The sequence below is a fragment of the Littorina saxatilis genome, linkage group LG8 (genome assembly GCF_037325665.1).
Source record: "Littorina saxatilis isolate snail1 linkage group LG8, US_GU_Lsax_2.0, whole genome shotgun sequence".
Classification (NCBI taxonomy): domain Eukaryota; kingdom Metazoa; phylum Mollusca; class Gastropoda; order Littorinimorpha; family Littorinidae; genus Littorina; species Littorina saxatilis.
The window spans coordinates 39,380,102-39,402,601 of NC_090252.1; the positions used below are offsets into that span (position 1 = coordinate 39,380,102).

At 40.8% G+C, this 22,500-nt stretch overlaps 1 protein-coding gene across 1 annotated transcript in view; it reads left to right on the plus strand.

Annotated features, from left to right (window-relative positions):
• Window positions 1-22,500, plus strand: part of LOC138974642 (multiple epidermal growth factor-like domains protein 11) — a 56,713-nt gene that overhangs the window by 5,094 nt on the left and 29,119 nt on the right. The window contains exon 2 of the mRNA XM_070347367.1: window positions 21,700-21,879. Coding sequence (XP_070203468.1) covers window positions 21,700-21,879 — 180 coding nt within the window. The remainder of the gene's footprint in view (window positions 1-21,699; window positions 21,880-22,500) is intronic.

Here is a 22,500-nt window from a genome sequence, read left to right on the forward strand (position 1 = left end):
GATCAATAAAAGAACATCCCGTGGGCGACGAATACGCCGTTGTCAACAAAAACAGGCGTAGCAAAAGATGAGTAATTTAAGCTCTCGTACACAAGACAAGGGCAGCAATTTATATGGAAGACAAATATGTCTTCGTCGACAAGAAAAGATCAACGAAGAATGACGAACTCACCGAAGAAAGGGATGTAAGTAGGGAGAGAGCTGGCAGAAAAGACCAAAGACAGAAATAAATTGTAACTAATGATATGGGAGGGGCGAGAAATAAGGGCGTGTTGAGAGTTATTTTGGAAGGCGTTCGACAATCTAAATAAGAGGGCTGCCGTTGCAATTGCTTCCTTCAAAGTTTTGGTTGCCTATTTTTCATATTTTATTTTAACCTTACTTTGTTTTTTCTTGTTTTTGTGTGTGTGTGTGTGTGTGTTTTTGGTTTTTTTTTTGGGGGGGGGATAGAATAGCGGAGCGGAGGGTGGGGAGTAAGCATGTGGAAGGCAGATGCACTTTTTTTGCTCAACAATCTTTTGTAAGCGGACACATGATAATTCGGTCAAACTGAGCTTCCCTCCCAACCCCCGCTACCCCCCCCCCCCCCCTCCCAAAAAAAGAGTGTATCATTCCAAACCATATTTAAGAGTGTTTTTGTATCTTCATGTATATATCAATGTAAAATGTATAATTCAAATAACTGTTTAGTACGGATTATGCAGTACGTACCTTTATAATCGTATAAGACTTTACATCATTCATTTGCATAATATTTCTCTCATTTCTCATTTCTCATTACTTTATTGTCCCATCGCTGGGAAATTCGGGTCGCTTCCTCCCAGTGGAAAGCTAGCAGCAACGGAGTCGCGCTACCCAGGTGTCTGCGTGTTTAGGTGTATTCAGCCACCTGCACTTATGGCAGAATGACCAAGGTCTTTTACGTGCCAATGTGATGACACGGGGGTGGGACATGGCTTCCGTCTCTGGGTCTGCACATAAAGTTGACCCGTGTCCGTCCCGGCCCGAATTCGAACCTGCGACCTTTCGATCACAAGTCCAGTGCTCTAGCAACTGAGCTACCGGGCCCCCATCATTGGTCCTCGGAACACACTGTATGTTTTAATTGCAGTGTAAAGTATTCGTTTTACCTGCGTAGTTTGTATTGTCCATACATTCAAGTACAGTAAATACGAGTTCTTCTACGCTATGAACCTTATTGTTATTTCTCTTTATATGTTTATGTTATCTTGAATTAGACAGAAGAAACATGCAGGACATAGTCGTGGCCATTTACGTTGGCTTACAGCAAACATGTGACCCTCCACCAAGGAATGAGTCGGATGTCACCTCGCGGGATTCTGTGCTAGGCCTAATATACGCCCGGGGGGTGTCAGGTATCAGTGTGAGGATCACCTTAGTCAAAGGCTTATAATTCGAACAGTTTTCACTCTTTTTTGAAACGGTTTTCACCACTTAATAGAACATATACCAGTCATGCAAAGGTGACATGCGGTTTACCAGTTTTCAAGTTATTGGTTAAAGCGAAGTTGGAGTTATGTTATTTTCATGTATCCAAAGAAGAGGGATGTAATGATATCCATGGTACCTGTACAACACCAGGAACCCAGTACATCTGAGCTATAGCGGATACTGTTATATTGTGCTTACTGAGAGTATCTTCCCTTCCCTGATGGCTGTACTTCCTGCAAGATGGATACCTCAATACAATGTTGAACTTGAACAACTTCTCCCGAGTCTGCAGTGAGCGTGAGAGAATGACACACATAAAACAACATGAACAGTAAACAATAACATCACAGACATCAAAGCTATTGAACCGACAACTTCTCATACAAGAGTCTATCGGTACATCGCACGTTCATATCGACACTATATCTTACCATAAATACGCTATAAGGAGGTATGTAACATCTCATTGCAATTAATTACGTTTCTGGAATGAGATGTTAAAGGCACACTCGATCCTCCCCGTGTAAAACTGTTCGGCTCATCATCTCAAATTTGGCCAGGCAATTTCATAGGATAAGACCATATCTCTCTACTTGGTCATGAACAGCCTTGGTGCTCTCTATGTACAGTACGCATTTGAATATGAGTTGATTCGTAAAAGCCACGTGTGTTTTTTTTACAGAAATTAATGTTTACAAACAGTCAGACTCAGCCCAGCCATCAGTCAGAGCGTAGATTGTTGGTATATGTCCATGTTGAAAGATAGGCTTATTCCATGTAACAGCTAAACCGGATCTGAGATGGTGTGTTTTCAAGAGAAGGAGTGTGCTTTTAAGAATGTCTGGACCGTGTTCCCCTGCTGCGTTTGTGTTGTCAAGAAGGAAATTCACGCTTGGAAACATTTCAATGAAGTGACCTCAAATCAAAGTGTGAATCCTGTTTCGTAGTTTTCTTCTTCACTGAAGATGACGAAGGAAAAGATAAAGTGATACAGACTAGAATGTCTAAAAACAAACGGGTCACTTGACAAGGAAAAAAGTGTGCTTGCACTTGTTTCTGTCTCATTATGAGGTCAGGCGCATCATCAGATAAATGTGCTTGATCTGTTCACATGTTTGATGCAAAAATGCTGTGGTTATCAACAGTTCAGACAAATATTCTGAGTCGTCTGCCTTTCGAACCACTGCCCGCAGACAACTGCCTCTACATCAAGTGCCCTATTTCCAACCCTTTCTGATATAATTATGTGTTTATAATGTGTTTGGTATTAAGTCGAAGCGTATGATGTAAGCATGAATAAAAGAAGTTATATGCTCACTGACTCTTACTCTGACATGTTGTCCTAGATTGGGCACTCAACCACACACACACACACACACACACACACACATACACACATACGCGCACGCACACACACACACACACACATACACACACACACACACACACGCACGAACACGCACATATACATGCGCACGCACGCACACGTACAAACATACACTAACACGCGAGCGCGCGCACGCACACACACACACACACACACACGCACACACACACACACACACACACACATACACACACACATACACACACACACATAGTTACACATACACACCACACACACACACACACACACACACACACACACACTCGCGCGCAGAAGCACTTGTGGACGAAGCAATTTGGACGCACATTTGCACGCACGAGAGCGCGCACGCTCATACACGTGCTCAAAATGGACAGGGACATCATTATATTTAGTCAAGTTTTGACTAAATATTTTAACATCGAGGGGGAATCGAAACGAGGGTCGTGGTGTGTGTGCGTGTGTGTGTGTGTGTGTTGGTGTGTGTGTGTCTGTGTCTGTGTGTGTGTGTACAGCGATTCAGACTAAACTACTGGACCGATCTTTATGAAAATTGACATGAGCGTTCTTGGGTATGAAATCCCCGAACGTTTTTTTCATTTTTTTGATAAATGTCTTTGATGACGTCATATCCGGCTTTTCGTGAAAGTTGAGGCGGCACTGTCACGCCCTCATTTTTCAACCAAAATGGTTGAAATTTTGGTCAAGTAATCTTCGACGAAGCCCGGACGTCGGTATTGCATTTCAGCTTGGTGGCTTAAAAATTAATTAATGACTTTGGTCATTAAAAATCGGAAAATTGTAAAAAAAAATAAAAATTTATAAAACGATCCAAATTTACGTTTATCTTATTATCCATCCTTTGCTGATTCCAAAAACATATAAATATGTTATATTTGGATTAAAAACAAGCTCTGAAAATTAAATATATAAAAATTATTATCAAAATTAAATTGTCGAAATCAATTTAAAAACACATTCATCTTATTCCTTGTCGGTTCCTGATTCCAAAAACATATAGATATGATATGTTTGGATTAAAAACACGCTCAGAAAGTTAAAACAAAGAGAGGTACAGAAAAGCGTGCTATCCTTCTTAGCGCAACTACTACCCCGCTCTTCTTGTCAATTTCACTGCCTTTGCCATGAGCGGTGGACTGACGATGCTACGAGTATACGGTCTTGCTGACAAAATGGCATTGCGTTCAGTTTCATTCTGTGAGTTCGACAGCTACTTGACTAAATATTGTATTTTCGCCTTACGCGACTTGTTTTAATATTGAAAATGTAGCCATGTAAAATGAGAACCATACACTTCAATTAGAGAAACACACACACACACACACACACGCGCACACACACACACACACACACACACACACACACACACTCACTCACACACACACACACAAACACATACACACACACACACACACACACACATGAAGCAAATACAACAAGTCGCGTAAGGCGAAATTACTACATTTAGTCAAGCTGTGGAACTCACAGAATGAAACTGAACGCACTGCATTTTTTTTACAATGACCGTAGTCCGCCGCTTGTGCAAAACGGAGTGAAACTGACGAGCCTGTTTAGCGCGGTAGTGGTTTCGCTGTGCTGCATAGCTCGCTTTTCTGTGCCTCTCTTCGTTTTAAGTTTCTGAGCGTGTTTTTAATCCAAACATATCATATCTATATGTTTTTGGAATCAGGAACCGACAAGGAATAAGATGAAATTGTTTTTAAATCGATTTCGGAAATTCAATTTTGATCATAATTTTTATATTTTTAATTTTCAGAGCTTGTTTTTAATCCAAATATAACATATGTATATGTTTTTGGAATCAGAAAATGACGAAGAATAAGACGTAATTGTTTTTGGGTCGTTTAATAAAACAATAATTTTAATTACAAGTTTCCGATTTTTAATGACCAAACTCACTCATTAGTTTTTAAGCCACCAAGCTGAAATGCAATACCAAACCCCGGCCTTCGTCGAAGATTGCTTTGCCAAAATTTCAATCAATTTAATTGAAAAATGAGGGTGTGACAGTGCCGCCTCAACTTTTACAAAAAGCCGGATATGACGTCATCAAAAGTATTTATGGAATTTTTTTTTAAAAAGTCCGGGGATATCATTCCCAGGAACTCTCATGTCAAATTTCATAAAGATCGGTCCAGTAGTTTAGTCTGAATCGCTCTACACATACACACACATACAGACACACACACAGACACAGACACACACACACACACACACACACACGCACACACACACACACACATACACCACGACCCTCGTCTCGATTCCCCCCTCTATGTTAAAACATTTAGTCAAAACTTGACTAAATGTAACAAAAAAGACAGCTCATTATGTATGAAAAGTCGTGAAAATAAAGACTATATAATCTTGTTGTGTCATAGCTTCTGACCGGGTTCTTTGTGACCAACTGTTGACACAATAGGGAGATTTAAAAAACGAAACGTCGGGACGTTTCGTTTTGAAGTTGTGGTAAACGTCATCATTTCGGGGGTCTCTCGCTGGAAAGGTGAAGGTCAACTGAAACGGAACGTGGAACGTCAAAACGCAGTCACGTTTTCCACCCCCAAAAAACGAACAATATTTCATCAACTTTTGTGAGTATTTTTGCACACTAACAGTTTTATTTGTTGGCCATTTTATGCATTGCTAGATTCATCAACCCTTTCACAGTCTTTCAGCGCTGAGAATGTGTTCATTGGAGGTAGACAACTGTTGTGAACTGAAATATTTTGAAGGGTGCTGATCCTGGTACATTTATCCAACTTCATGGTGAGAAAGCAAATGGCGAAGCAGAAGTAGGTCATCGCATCGAATTTTTATTCTGGCTTCGTATGTGATTTTGTATAAACAAAGTCTGTGTGATTTATTTGGACTGAAAATAATCAAAGTATGCCCGATTCTGGACCACCTCCTAGGGTGTTTTTTTCCATTCTGATCGAGGACAGACGTGACAAGTACAAAACAACCCCTAGTTGGGGAAAGGCTTCTAAATCGGCACAGGCGTGTGCACAGGGCCGTTTTCTGAGAATGGGGAATACTCAGGGTATAATTGCCTACATGGTTCGGTAGAGCTCTTTGCCATAGGCTGTTACCAGTTGTAAAAATTGAGATACGTGAAATGGATAAAAAAAATAATGAGTTCGAATGAGTAAATCTTGGAATTCAACATGAATGATCTAATTTTTGTGAAATACAATTGATGATGAGCCGGTGCATGAATTGAAAAATGTGAAGTTCTTGTGTGTGCAATGCGAGTATGTCAATCCTTTATTGACTCGTGGAGTTGAAATTATGCCATGCCCAGTCAGCGGATCATATCCTGCCATGCCCGGCCTTTCATTCCGAAACGAAACGTGAATACATCTAAATCTTGTCTGCGGCCTATGCCGTCTCGTTTCACGTTCCCTTTCGCGGGGTGACTCATTCACCAAACGAAACGAGCTGCAAAACGAAACGTGCTGTCTTTTAAATCTCCCTATTGTCAGCGTTATTACTTTCCGCTCCTTAATTTGCGTGTTTTTCCTTACTTAGCAGGAAACTCAGTGAATACGACTTTTTCGGTTCAGTAATGCCAGACAATTCTTACACAGGGTTCGTACAGGTCATGGAAAACCTGGAAAGTCATGGAATTTGATTAGGGAGATTCAAAAGACAGCACGTTTCGTTTTGCAGCTCGTTTCGTTTGGTGAATGAGTCACCCCGCGAAACGGAACGTGAAACGAGACGGCATAGGCCGCAGACAAGATTTAGATGTATTCACGTTTCGTTTCGGAATGAAGGAAGGGCGATAAATCTTCAAGTGAAATTATCACGTCTGTCCTCGATCAGAATGGGAAAAAAAAACCTAGGAGGTGGTCCAGAATCGGGCATACTTTGATTATTTTCAGTCCAAATAAATCACACAGACTTTGTTTATACAAATCACATACGAAGCCAGAATAAAAATTCGATGCGATGACCTACTTCTGCTTCGCCATTTGCTTTCTCACCATGAAGTTGGATAAATGTACCAGGATCAGCACCCTTCAAAATATTTCAGTTCACAACAGTTGTCTACCTCCAATGAACACATTCTCAGCGCTGAAAGACTGTGAAAGGGTTGATGAATCTAGCAATGCATAAAATGGCCAACAAATAAAACTGTTAGTGTGCAAAAATACTCACAAAAGTTGACGAAATATTGTTCGTTTTTTGGGGGTGGAAAACGTGACTGCGTTTTGACGTTCCACGTTCCGTTTCAGTTGACCTTCACCTTTCCAGCGAGAGACCCCCGAAATGATGACGTTTACCACAACTTCAAAACGAAACGTCCCGACGTTTCGTTTATTAAATCTCCCTATTGACGGTTACGAAACGGAATTTACGAAAGTGCAGATGGATACAAACAGTGGCTGGTCCAGTCACAGGCGGAAGGTATCGTTCACTGGACCACTACTTTCATAGAAAGTCTTTCTATGAAAGTAGTGGTCCAGTGAACGATACCTTCCGCCTGTAGTCCAGTTTAGTGAAATGATAGGACCAGCAAACATTACCGATAATCTGACTGCGAAGCAAATGCTTGACTTGCTTGTCGAAGAGACACTGCGTAGAAACTGACTCAAATTCAGTGCAAAGCAAGCCAGTGTCAAACCTGGCAGTGACAAGACGTAAAAAGTTTGCGTGTTCGGAAATGGCGACCTGTGGATCTAGTCATGGAAAATGTTATTGAGGCGCATGGAAAGTCATGGAAAAGTCATGGAATTTTGTTTTTAAAAACCAGTGGGGACCCTGCTTACATGAAACACTTGATCCGGCCGTTGTTATTTCTTTCCATGTCTGAGAGATTCAGTATTTGAACCGGGTCTGAAAAAACAATTTGAGTAAACCTCTAAAAACTGTGGAGTGCGGACCCATTTTCCTACTTCACTTATATGTTTATGTGACCGAATGATCAAAACTAAAACGTTTGAGAAGTCCCCCTTTAGACGTGTAAACCGCTTGGTTCAGACATTATATATATACAGTCTGTTTAAACATTATTGAGAATGTTGCCTCTGATTTCAAATAAGTTGTTTATGTTCATGTAACCGAGTGCCGAAACACTACGATCACCTCGGAAGGCGAAGTGCAATCAAACAGGATTGAAAATGTTAGGGCCAATTTCTTAGCCCTATAAAAACTGTTGTGCAAACCTGAAGGTTTCCATGAACATACAGACAATCGGAAACCTCCAGACCCCATCACAAACAGAATTCCACAATACATCGCTGTTGACTTAAAGGCCAACAACTCGGGTGCAGCGTCTGCTGTGAAAGGAGCGGTAGCCTCCCCTGTCACAATCGCCCCCGTTTGAACGAACTTCGTCCCGAAGTTCCGAACCGGGCGACCACTGTCCATCCCAACTTCGCAGAATGGGAACAGCACGAAAATGTTCAGTGGTCATATTATGCCATTAACTGAACATATCATGCCGAGTCCCATCCCTGCTCGCAATTAGCCCTATAAAAACTGTTATGCAAACCCGAAGGTTTCCATGAAACTACAGACAATCAGAAACCACCAGACCCCATCACAAACAGAAATCCAGAATCAACCGGTGCCAACAACTCGGGTGCAGAGTCTGCTGTGAAAGGAGCGGTAGCCTCCCCTGTCACATTCATAACATACACAAGTCAAGGCATATTATGCATCTAATTAATTGTAATAATGACTCTAGATCTGAAAACCATGTTGTTAATTATCTACATTTGGATGCACGAGACGGCAGTTATTGCTCTTAGGTGCAAAATAAGGATTTACTGAAACAGACTTAATTACAACTTCAAATGGAATAAATATAATTTTAAACAAGTCGCGTAAGGCGAAAATACAATATTTAGTCAAGTAGCTGTCGAACTCACAGAATGAAACTGAACGCAATGCCATTTTACTCGTAGCATCGTCAGGCCACCGCTCATGGCAAAGGCAGTGAAATTGACAAGAAGAGCGGGGTAGTAGTTGCGCTAAGAAGGATAGCACGCTTTTCTGTACCTCTCTTTGTTTTAACTTTCTGAGCGTGTTTTTAATCCAAACATATCATATCTATATGTTTTTGGAATCAGGAACCGACAAGGAATAAGATGAAAGTGTTTTTAAATTGATTTGGACAATTTAATTTTGATAATAATTTGTATATATTTAATTTTCAGAGCTTGTTTTTAATCCGAATATAACATATTTATATGTTTTTGGAATTAGCAAATGATGGAGAATAAGATAAACGTAAATTTGGATCGTTTTATAAATTTTTATTTTTTTTTACAATTTTCCGATTTTTAATGACCAAAGTCATTAATTAATTTTAAGCCACCACGCTGAAATGTAATACCGAAGTCCGGGCTTCGTCGAAGATTACTTGACCAAAATTTGAACCAATTTGGTTGAAAAATGAGGGCGTGACAGTGCCGCCTCAACTTTCACGAAAAGCCGGATATGACGTCATCAAAGATATTTATCAAAAAAATGAAAAAAACGTTCGGGGATTTCATACCCAGGAACTCTCATGTCAAATTTCATAAAGATCGGTCCAGTAGTTTAGTCTGAATCGCTCTACACACACACACACACACACACGCACACACGCACACACGCACACACGCACATACACCACGACCCTCGTTTCGATTCCCCCTCGATGTTAAAATATTTAGTCAAAACTTGACTAAATATAAAAAGGTTGTATGTGTGCATGTTTGTGTGTGTGTGTGTGTGTGTGTTTGTTTGTGTGTGTGTGTGTGTGTGTGTGTGTGTGTGTGTGTGTGTGTGTGTGTGTGTGTGTGTGTGTGTGTGTGTGTGTGTGTGTGTGTGTAAAAACAGATAAGAGAGAGAGAACGATATGAAAAAAGAGAGAGGGAGAGAGAGGTGGCAAGAGAGAGAGAGAGGGAGAGAGACAGAGGAGAGAGTGAGAGAGAGAGTGAGAGATAGAGAGAAAGAGAGAGAGAGAAAGAGAGAGAGAGAGAGACAGAGACAGAGAGAGAGAGAGAGAGAGAGAGAGAGAGAGAGAGAGAGAGAGAGAGAGAGAGAGAGATGGAAAGAGAGAAAGGGATCTCGAAAGATTGTTCTTTCGGATGTTATGCACCCAGACTATATAGCCTTTATTCAATTCAATTCAATTCAATTCAATTAAATAAAACTGTATTGTCTAAGTGTAACAAACAGAATTTTGTTCGTTTGGCTCGTGTATAACATCACATAAAAAAACAACACTCTCAGAACACATAGGATACATACAATGCACATTAATGAACACATACCCCAACCACACATATCCATACCCGCACCCTCACATTCATCCTCGTACGTACTCTCGTTTATCCTTATGATCATAAATGCATTATGGTTAATATAATTGCTATTCCACTGCTATTAAACTCAAAATAGAATATATATTAAAATAATCTAATCATTAGGGAGGCAATGAACCCGTCTTCCGTAAAAAAATAGGCGATATAAAACATTCTCTCTCTCTCTCTCTCTCTCTCTCTCTCTCTCTCTCTCTCTCTCTCTCTCTCTCTCTCTCTCTCTCTCTCTCTCTCTCTCTCTCTCTCTCTCCCTCTCTCTCTCTATCTCTCTGTCTGTCTCTCTCTCTCTCTCTCTTCTTCTTTCTCTTTCAGGCATTCACCGTTGTTACTATCATTTATATATGTATATTTTTTCATCTCATTTTTACTGATCACATGACAAAAACTGCTGTTGTCATTGGTCAACTAGGAACTGTATATCAACTGACATCGCGCAGGAAGTTCCCAGCGAATTTGATATCGTGCAGAAAGTAGTTTATCAATTTTAATTTTGAAGAATAAAATCTCACCTGAAGGAAACAAATGTCTCCCTTTGTTTAAATTCACAAATTTATAAAAAGAAAAGTAATTGAATCAGAAAGATTAAGCTGTGCTATGAATAAAATCAAATTTTTCACACCCAGCTTTAACAGAGAAGCATTAGAAAAGAATGTTACAATCTTACCGACTGAGGTAGTTGGAACTGCCATAAACAAAGCTGACCTTGAAAGTACCAGTAGTAGTAGTACTCAGAAAACTGTGAGATCTCTTGCAGTGTTTCAGCGCACATCACTCACAAAAAGGCAGGAAATGAGCAGCCGATTTAAACAGTTTGCACCTGCATGAACCATTGTCCACATTTCTTAGTCGTAGCCATACAACATCAACCGAACAACTTTCAGCATCTTTTATACAGTCACAACGTCGTCGGAGATGTTTCGTCTGCACTCAGCGAGACTGAGCTTCAACAACATTATTATGCAGTCCGCCGACACCGACAAATACCTGAAAACTTTCTTGGGCACAGAAAATTAGTTCCTGCCATCGTACAGAATTGCCAAATCGAACAGTCAAAAAGAGTACGACTGAGGAAGTAACTGGGACATTCTTCGCTGTTCCTTCCAACTGGCAACTCCACTGAACTTGTTAGCCTTTGTTGGTGATCTGTTTCGACCGTATATTTTTGTTCTTTTTTCATTACAAATGCCTTATTTTGTCTGAGAAAAAGAACCAGTTACTGAAAAATAAAAGTAAGAGCAGGGGTGTTATGTATGAGTGACGTCGAAAGTACACGCCGACTTCAGCGAAGTCATGACTTGAAAGTCGCCGCCTACCGCAGGCGCTCAGTCGGTATGCACGGGTGACGACCAGACCGCCGACTTTCAAGTTGCCGTGTAAAGCAAGGTCACCAGTCAATCTATTTTTATAACGAGGAATTCCTTCCTTTGCGCATGCGCTAGGGTCATTCGATAACATCCTCCCGCTTCCTCGCACGGGGAGTTCGACTATTCAGAGACGGAGAGCAGTAAAACATGGGTCAGTGGGACGGAGAGCGTGGAGAAATGGAGGCGCAAAAGATGAAACGAGCAAGAGGGTGCCTGTCGCGTAAAAGCTGAGAGTCAAAAACGGCACCAGTGAAATATGGGTCAGTGCTACTTTGCTCTGAAACGAATCAAAGATGTCTTCGCTAATCTTATCGGTGTTGGTTCTAAAATAATATGACAAGGGAAGTGAATCTCGCAACAACAACAACAATTTTTAGTCCAGCACTTCCAACTATTGGGTTCTGTCTAAAAACGATTACGGCGAAAACATTCGTCGACTTTGATGGCGGAAAACCATGAAAATGGCCATTCTGTTCACTGAAGTCGGCGTGTAAACCATTTAGACGACCTCCGGAGCACGTCTAAATTTAGTCGCCAGTTTCGGTGGTACAAGCGTGTAGTCGCCACCCGTGCATACCGTGTATCTCGCGGTTGGCGGCACTCGCTGTTTGCACGCCGCCTAAACGTTTAGACGTCACTCATGCATAACTCCCCAGCAAAGTTACGAAAGCAGGAAAAGACAATCCAACATTTCCAACATTATATACAAGGCAGTAGCCTCCCTTGCGTTTGTCTGACTTCTTAGGTAGGTTTATGATTCCTACTGTTCCGAAATCGAATGCGATAAAATTGTTATCGTTAGATTTGACTGTGATGTCAACATGTATCTGTCTGAATGTCTAGAAAGTCTGAATCATATCAGATCTCGGCTTACGCCTCGATCTGATATGATTTCAGCTTTCTCGACATTCAGACTGATAAATGTTGATATCACAGTCAAATCTAGCGATAACTAATAATATCAGACTGTCAACCCCTTCCAAGGCCAACCTGTACTGATATGATTAAAAACTGTAATCAGGGCAACAATCCCTTACACACTCCAAAAAAATGAACACACGCAAACCTGATTTCACACGCAAGACTCGCAATTCACTCGCACGACATAAAAAAAGAAGAAAGAGCAGCTGGTAAATACTCAACATTTATTTTGTATTCATAAAACACATCTGATTTAGCATTAATAAATACATACAACTACTGTAAAACGCACCCACACAACTACTACTGTCCACTGACCAGGAAAAATCACAGTCCAATCTCACCTGATCACTCTAAGCTTAAATTTATAACACAGTCACACCCACACGACTACAACTGTCCACCAGGAAAAATCACAATCCAGTCTCACCAGATCACTTTAAGCTTTAATGTATAACACAGTCACACCCACACAACTACTTTGTACTACTGTTCACCAGGAAAAATCACAGTCCAGTCTCTCCAGATCACTTTAAGCTTTATTGTATAACACAGTCACACCCACACAACTACTTTGTACTACTGTTCACCAGGAAAAATCACAGTCCAGTCTCACTAGATCACTTCAAGCATGACACTTGTTGTAGGTAGCAGTAGCTATCTTTGCCGTGGCAAGCAGATTGACTGTGGTAATGGTTTGACGGCATTGGCTTGCGTCACATCTTCTTCCGTTGGAAGGAGGCTGTCTCGTTTCTGGAAATGTTGGTTCACAGGCTTGAACTGTTTCGAACGAATCAATGATTGTTTGTGTACCGCTGTTTCAAAATGCTGCTTCAAGTCGTAGTGACCAGAAGCAGCAACTTTCACTTTGATGTGCGAGCCACATGGCACGCACAAACTGTACTCCTTTCCCTTGTCCGATGATCGCACGACACCAAAGTACGTTTTCTCCAACTCCGACATGTGCTGACCATGTCCGGTTTTTATATTTAGTCAAGTTTTGACTAAATATTCTAACATCGAGGGGGAATCGAAACGAGGGTCGTGGTGTATGTGCGTGCGTGTGTGCGTGTGTGCGTGTGTGCGTGCGTGTGTGTGTGTGTGTGTGTAGAGCGATTCAGACTAAACTACTGGACCGATCTTTATGAAATTTGACATGAGAGTTCCTGGGTATGAAATCCCCGAACGTTTTTTTCATTTTTTTGATAAATGTCTTTGATGACGTCATATCCGGCTTTTCGTGAAAGTTGAGGCGGCACTGTCACGCCCTCATTTTTCAACCAAATTGGTTCAAATTTTGGTCAAGTAATCTTCGACGAAGCCCGGGGTTCGGCATTGCATTTCAGCTTGGTGGCTTAAAAATTAATTAATGACTTTGGTCATTAAAAATCGGAAAATTGTAAAAAAAAATAAAAATTTATAAAACGATCCAAATTTACGTTTATCTTATTCTCCATCATTTGCTGATTCCAAAAACATATAAATATGTTATATTCGGATTAAAAACAAGCTCTGAAAATTAAATATATAAAAATTATTATCAAAATTAAATTGTCCAAATCAATTTAAAAACACTTTCATCTTATTCCTTGTCGGTTCCTGATTCCAAAAACATATAGATATGATATGTTTGGATTAAAAACACGCTCAGAAAGTTAAAACAAAGAGAGGTACAGAAAAGCGTGCTATCCTTCTTAGCGCAACTACTACCCCGCTCTTCTTGTCAATTTCACTGCCTTTGCCATGAGCGGTGGACTGACGATGCTACGAGTATACGGTCTTGCTGAAAAATGGCAGCTACTTGACTAAATATTGTATTTTCGCCTTACGCGACTTGTCTTTCTTTTCTTCGCTGGCCTCTCCATCTTCAGTTGTAGCACGAAAAGGGACGCGAATCGTTGTCTGTCGCTGAAGTAAGTTGTGAAAACAAAGACCAAATCTCGCGACACGGAAGTAGCGGATTGGGCCCCAGCGCCCTCTATGATACCTTCTACGCATGCGCACAAGCTCAGTTACAGTCTTTTTCTGTTAGTTGTTGTCGTCTGCTAAACAGAAACGAATCTGATGATAGGTTTCGAATCTTTGTTCGGGTTTTGAATTTTCCCGTACGATTCCCGTACAATTTGGTTTACCCGTACAGCTAGGCGTTGTACGCCGTACACACGGTCACCAAAATTTGAGTAAATCCCGTACAAAATACGGGAAAACCGTACAGGTTGACAGGTCTGTAATATTATACGTTATCACAGGCATGGCAAAGCTTTGTTCATCACATCATACAGGTTATCACAACAGGCTGTCACAGGATACCAGAGTAACATCCATTGGCAGTTAACTGTGATTTAAAACAGAAATGGCATTGGGCACGAAGTTTTTGCGTGCAAAAGGAACTTTGTAGCGTCTGCCTGAAGGCAGTTTGACAAACTATGAAAATACGGGAAGTTGTGTGTCTTGAGTGATGCTGATGGCTTTGCGTTTCACTGCGGCGTTGTACAGATCTGTCAAAGATGTCTGTTTGATGCCTACAATATTTCCTGCTGTGTTAATGATGCGTGCCAATTTTACTTTATCCCTCGCCCCTATGTTGCCATACCAAAGAACAATGTTAAAGGTTAAAACGCTTTCAATCAGACTTATAAATACAGTCTGACGCCAAAAGCTCGCAATTTACGTAAAAGATATAGACGTTCTTGAGGTTTTTTCCCTACTGCATCTGTGTTTATTTTGAAGGTCATTTTATCATCGATCACTGTTCCAAGGTACTTAATTGAGGAGACAACTTCAACTGGTTCATTGTTTATCTGCAGGGGAACAAACCTGTCACCAATCCTCCTGTCATAAATGACAAGTTCTTTCGTTTTTTCGTTTTCAAAACATTTAAAAGCAGAACAATTTCTGAACACCACTTATGAAGCCAAAGCGCGAAATAATGTGCTGTTGCTTCATTATCATATGAATGATTTCTTTTCTTTTTTGTCTATAATGCATGTTTTCACACACTTTTAACACACATGATTTGGATTTTTTTGTTAAACCCGCACAGTTTTGTTTTTTATAAGATAATGTTTAACTAGGTCGAAATGAATCCCAGTCTGAAGAATACTGTCATATTGAGCAAAGTAATTATAGTCAGCTTTGAACCAGGCAATGATGGCTAAAACACAACCTTTCTAATTCGATGGGTGAGTTGTGATAAAATGTCTGTCTTTTTCCTCAATGATTGTGCCAGGACCATGATTATTTGTGAACACTGTAAAGCAATCCGACCAGATTTTCATGGAAAACGACGTTTTGTAAAGATTATTGTTGCGTTAAATTTCCTTGTGGAATATTTTAATCGCTGGAGCTGAGTCATCGCTTGTCTTGGTTATATAAAGAGAGTAGAGTGTATTGAGAGAGTCAGCCACAACGTGCATCGCTTCAGCTAGTGGGAAGCAATACAAAAGATGGATTGCACAGGAATAGGTTTGCTGTTCCTGCACCTGTGTTGTTTGACAACCTTTGCACGGGGGCAATTAGGTAAGACTTTCATTTCTCTATCACCGGTTTCGTTTGACAACCACTCTGTGTGTTTTCTTGTCCTTACTGTGTGTGTGTGTTTTTACATCTAGTCAAGTTATGACTAAATGTTTTAACATCGAGGGGGGAATCGAGACGAGGGTCGTGGTGTATGTGTGTGTGTGTGTGTGTGTGTGTGTGTGTGTGTGTGTGTGTGTGTGTGTGTGTGTGTGTGTGTGTGCGTGCGTGTAGAGCGATTCAGACCAAACTACTGGACCGATCTTTATGAAATTTGACATGAGAGTTCCTGGGTATGATATCCTCAGACGTTTTTTTCATATGTTTTATAAATGTCTTAGATGACGTCATATCCGGCTTTTCGTGAAAGTTGAGGCGGCACTGTCACGCCCTCATTTTTCAACCAAATTGGTTGAAATTTTGGTCAAGTAATGTTCGACGAAGCCCGGATGTCGGAATTGCATTTCAGCGTGGTGGCTTAAAAATTAATTAATGACTTTGGTCATTAAAAATCTGAAAATTGCAAGAAAAAATAAAATTATAAAACGATCCAAATTTACGTTCATCTTATTTTCCATCATTTGCTGATTCCAATAACATATAAATATGTTATATTTGGATTAAGAACAAGCTCTGAAAATTAAATATATAAAAATTAATATGAAAATTAAATTTTCGAAATCAATTTAAAAACACTGTCATCGTATTCCTTGTCGGTTCCTGATTCCAAAAACATATAGATATGATATGTTTGGATTAAAAACACGCTCAGAAAGTTAAAACGAAGAGAGGTACAGAAAAGCGTGCTATCCTTCCCAGCGCAACTACTACCCCGCTTTATGCCGTGAGCGGTGGACTGACGATGCTACGAGTATACGGTCTTGCTGCGTTGCATTGCGTTCAGTTTCATTTTGTGAGTTCGACAGCTACTTGACTAAATGTTGTATTTTCGCCTTACGCGACTTGTTGTGTGTTCTGATTGAGTGTATTTTGAGCTTAATGTCTAATTGACTTGAGGGTGTTTTATTATCGGTGCTATACGCCGAGTATCTCTCGTTTGCAGATAAATCATTTCGAAGTTGTACCATTGTACATTTGTTTAATTTGCATAATATTAGACGTATACTCTCGTCATATGTGATGTTGCAGTTTGTTTTCAAGCAAACTCACGAATTTAACAGCAAAGCAATCAATAAACTAGCAGGTGTTTAGTTTTTTCGATGTCACTCTGAGGTTTCTAGTCAAACTTTAATCCGAAGGTAACTCGATTCAATTAAATGTTCTATGAGTGATCATGCATGATTTATTTCAGCTATGTTTGTACCTTTTGTTCGCTCATTTTCTATTTTTACAAAAGAAGGGATAATACAAAAAACAAGTCGCGTGGAGCGATATCAAAACCTTTAGTCAATATGTCGGCCTGAAGCTAAAGGATCAGCACTGAAAACCCGTCACCACCGAAACAACATGTAGTAAAGCTTAACTAACTAGCCAAGCGGGCTATGCTCGTCTCCGCGAAGCGTACGGACGTAGCACCAAAAAAATATTTTCTTTAACTGCGAGCTCATTTACAGAGTAAATATGAGACCTATATGTATATTTGGATTCAGGAATTGTTAAACAGTACAATCAAGTTTGAAACTGTTTCTGACATTTAAATTTGGATTGGAAGTTTGAGAAATTGTATGAGAATTTGTTTGTTTGTTTGTTTATTTGTTGCTTAACGTCCAGCCGACTACGCAGAGCCATATCAGGACGAGGAAGGGGGGGATGAAGGGGGCCACTTGTCAAGCGATTCCTGTTTACAAATGCACTAACCCATTACTTGTGTCCCAGCAGGCTTTAGTAAAACTAAATTAATACCTACTGGAAGATTACCAGTTTCCAGTATGTTAAAATAGGCTTAACCTATCTACTGCTGGACTTACATCAGAACACTAACAGATTAAACTATACATGAATCGCGAGACAAGCGGCAAGAGAAGAGATTTTTGGAAAAAATACAGGTGAATGAGCAAGAAGGCAGAAAAAAGAAAAGAATTCATGAAGAAAAAGAGAGCATGACAGGAAAGAGGAACCAAAAATCTACCTAACAGCAAACTAGAAAGCTCCTGCGGTTCCAAAAACAGGAGGGGCCTTTAATTTCATAACCGCAGTGCCCCACTGCCGGAATTGTATGAGAAAAGACGGGCGCAGTGGCGTGGTGGTAAGACGTCGGCCTCCTAATCGGGAGGTCGTGAGTTCGAATCCCGGTCGCTGCCGCCTGGTGGGTTAAGAGTGGAGATTTGTCCGATCTCCCAGGTCAACTTATGTGCAGACCTGCTAGTGACTTAACCCCCTTCGTGTGTACACGCAAGCACAAGACCAAGATCCTGTAATTCATGTCGGAGTTCGGTGGTTATGGAAACACGAAAATACTCAGCATGCCTTCCCCGAAATCGGCGTATTGTGCCTGAATGGCGGGGTAAAAACGGTCAAACACGTAAAACTCCAAACGTGCTAAAAACATAAGTGAACGTAGGAGTCTAAGCCCATCAAAGAAGAAGAAGAAGTATGATATGAAAAGTGTCGGCTTCTCACGAGGATACCTTTCTCACAGAACGTTTTGGTATGCGTGACTATGAATTCAAGTAAAACGGACTTGTATCATAACAAAAAGTCGCGTAAGGCGAAATGTATTATGTATCGATTTGACATTGGATTTCCCTTCTTTGAGCCATGTGACGTCAGAGGCACTACAAAACACACGTCATGTGTTTGATTGCATGTGTGTGTGCTCGTTCAATCGTCAACACAACAACAAAGTCAGTACATGACGTGTGTTTTGTAGTTCCTTTGAAGTTTTGGTTAACCTGAAACGCCCAAGTATGAAGCTTATGTGTTTAATTTCATGTGTGTGTGATCGTTCAATCGTCAAAACAACAACAAAGTCAGTACCTGAAAGGAATTCGATCGATACATAAATGTTATTTGCGTTTTTGACCAAAATATGACATTTTACACAGATCTCGACAGTCATTGTTCACCTCGAACGCTATCGCGGTATCGGAGAACAAGGACTGTCTCGATCTGTGTAAAATGTCATATTTTGGTCAAACACGCAAATAACGTATATTATTTAGTCAACCTATTGAACTCACAGAATGAAATTAAACACACTGCATTGGTTTGAAAGCTTCAAAGCTGAAATGAAATCCAAAAGTCCGGACCGTGTCCAAGATTGTGTGACTCACTTGATTGATTGTATGTGTGTGTGTGTGTGTGTGGGGGGGTGTACACGTGTGTGTATGGGTGTGTGTGTGTGTATGTGTGTGTGTGCATGTGTGTGTGTGTGTGTCTGTGTGGGGGTGGGGGTGTATGTGTATGTATGCATGCATGTGTGTGTGTGTATGTATGTGTGTGTGTGTGTGTGTATGTGTGTGTGTGTGTGTGTGTGTGTGTGTGTTTGCGTGCGTGCGTATGTGTATTATATGCGTATGTGCGCGATTGTGTGTGTATTTTGTGTGCAGTGAACGTGGCAATCAACAAGACCTGCACACAGATCTCATTTCAAGACCAAGACATGTTTCCGTCTAGTAATGCTGCCGACGGTACCACTGACAACTTTGATAGCGCGAACACTTGTATCTTTACGAAACGTGGAGAAAACGAACCAGACCCCAGCGACACATTCCACTGGTGGGAGGTGGACCTGGGCAGGATGTATCCCATCAAAAATATCACAGTTTTGGCACACGCCTGTAATAATTTTCTACTTGACAATAACTTTAAAATAATATTATTTGTTAACATTAATGTTGTTTATCCGTTTGCACGGCCTTTTTTTCCTGCCAGTGGCAAATGTTATCATGCACCGACACAAATAGAGGCAGGCATTTTGGTTATTCTGCAGAGCTTGGGTCCATTTTGTCCAAAATGTGTTGTATGAATACAGGCGTATGAAATTGTAATTCGTGACACCATTCACGGTGGAGACGCGTTACGCCTAAAGACGTACTCAGACGGTTGTTACGCCCGATTGAGTACCCAGAAGATCACTGTGGCGTGTGGGTATTCTGACTTGGAAGGATGACCATAATTACATCCTGTGTAAAACCGTCTACACGTTGTTGTTGGTGTATGTGTTTGCTCACGGGAGAATGACGGTTGTTTCAAAGAATGATATCATAAACATGTAATTGGAATATCTTATAACTGATTTGTTGATTACTTGGTTGATTATTTGTGTTGTTCAGCTAGGTTATGGGTTTAACTCTTGTAAATCTGTGACATCTAGCTCAAAAGGGGCTTTGCCTACTCGGAATCGTGACGCGCGTGTGTGTGAGAGTAGGGCGGAGGGGGTGGGGGAGAGATTTATATTGCAAAACATAGAGAAAAACAGAGATATATAGAGAAAGAGAGTGAGAGACAGAGAGAGTAAGAAAATAAGCGAGACAGAGAGAGAGAGAGAGAGAGAGAGAGAGAGAGAGAGAAAGAGAAAGAGAGAAAGAGAGTGAGAGAGGCCGAGATAGAGAGTTAGAGAGAGAGTGTGTGAGAGAGAGAGAGAGAGAGAGAGAGAGAGAGAGAGAGAGAGAGAGAGAGAGAGAGAGAGAGCTCAGAACTCAGAATTGTATTGTAAACCACACTGTTGTGTTTGTACAAGGGGCGAGTAGAGTTTCCATTTCAATGTATACTCTCTCAGAAACAAGTAAGAACAAGTGCATATACAGTGCTAAGGGTTGAAACATATCGATCGGAAATCATTTACACACATTCATTTTAGCCTAGCAGTTGCTGTCGATGCCTGAATGCATAAAATGTATACCGGGAGAGTGTCCACAACCTACTTTTGTTTTGTGTTAGTAGTATCTGCATTGACGAGTTTTCGAGTTGACCAATTTCAAAGACATTTCCCAAGTAAGTTTCTCTTATATCAGAGTATACTGGGCACTTAAAAAGAAAGTGGTGCTCGTTTTCGTGAGGGTATCTGCAAAGTGGGCAAACATGGGAACCGTTTGCAGAGTATCTCTGTTTGTTGCACATCAAGGGTGAAACCCCAAGTCTGAATTTTGTGAACACTTTTTGAATATATGGATTGTCTATTTGGTCAAGGTACCTTTCTCTTCCAAAGTCAGGTTTAAACAATTTGTATGTGTCGTACCTCTCACTGTCTTCTAGCTTACTATGCCAGTTCTGGGTAAAGCCGTATGTCCACACATGTCCAAACCCATTTTCACATAGGAGGTTCCTGAGCCTAGCGGACAAATTGTCTGTCCCTCTGTCTGCCATGTTCCTCATCATGACATGGGCCATTTTTACATATCTTGTGTTGGGGAGGCGATACGTTACTAGGATTATATTTAGATTGTGTGGACAATACTTTTATGTGTATGTCTTACAGAAACAGAGAGGGAGACGGAGAGAGATAGATAGATAGAGAGAGAGAGAGAGAGAGAGAGAGAGAGAGAGAGAGAGAGAGAGAGAGAGAGAGAGAGAGAGAGAGCGACGGAGAGAGGGAGTAGGGGCAGAGAGTAAGCGAGACAGAGAGCTAAACAGATAGAGAGAGAGAGAAAGAGAGAGAGAGAGAGAGAGAGAGCGACGGAGAGAGAGAGAGAGAGAGAGAGAGAGAGATATGGACAGACAGACAGACAGACGGACCGCTCTAAAATGGCTATATAACATATATAATTATTGTGTTCTATTGCCCAGCATATACTTTAATTGGTGTTTGACTGAACAGACAACTTCTTCCTGTACCCGTTTACAATCACAGTGGACGACCAGATCTGTGTGACCGTGACGTCAGACCCGGGAACCAGACGTCACTCAGTGACGTGCATCAAAGAGATGTACGGGCAGGTGGTGCGTCTCACCAGGAAAACCCTTGGCGTGCTGGTCCTGTGTGAATTTCAGATACTTGGTAGGACAATGATCAATTATATCACTTTTTTGTCAAAGCTGCTACATTAAGGAAGACTCTCCCAAAATCGCCAAGTAATCAAGATAGAACAGTCATGTAAATGGCTTACAATTTTATGTTGTTGCTTGTGTGTGAAATTATGAACTTGAAAAGGAACAGCATAGAAACAATTGTTTTCCCACTTTTTGTTTTAACAAGAAGAGCAAACGCTCGATCGAGTCACTTTCGCAGTTCTGAATATTATATGAGGCATCAGATGGACAGGAAGAAATTGCTATTCACAACACAATGAGTCACGTTCACATAAAATTTGAGCCCGGTCACTTTTATAGTTTCCGAGAAAAGCCCAACGTTAAGTTGTGTGTTGCCGAACAGAAAAGGCTAGTTATCTCCCTTGTTTTTCTGATAACGTTCGTAAAAGGCTACAGATGTAAATACTTTGATGTAAACAATAATCCTACAAAGTTTCAATCACATCCGATGAACTTTGTCAAAGATATAAAATGTCTAATTTTTCCTTTGACGCTGACCTGTGACCTTGAAAAAGGTCAAAGGTCAACGAAACCATCGTTAAAGTGTAGAGGTCATTGGAGGTCACGACTAAACAAAATATGAGCCCGA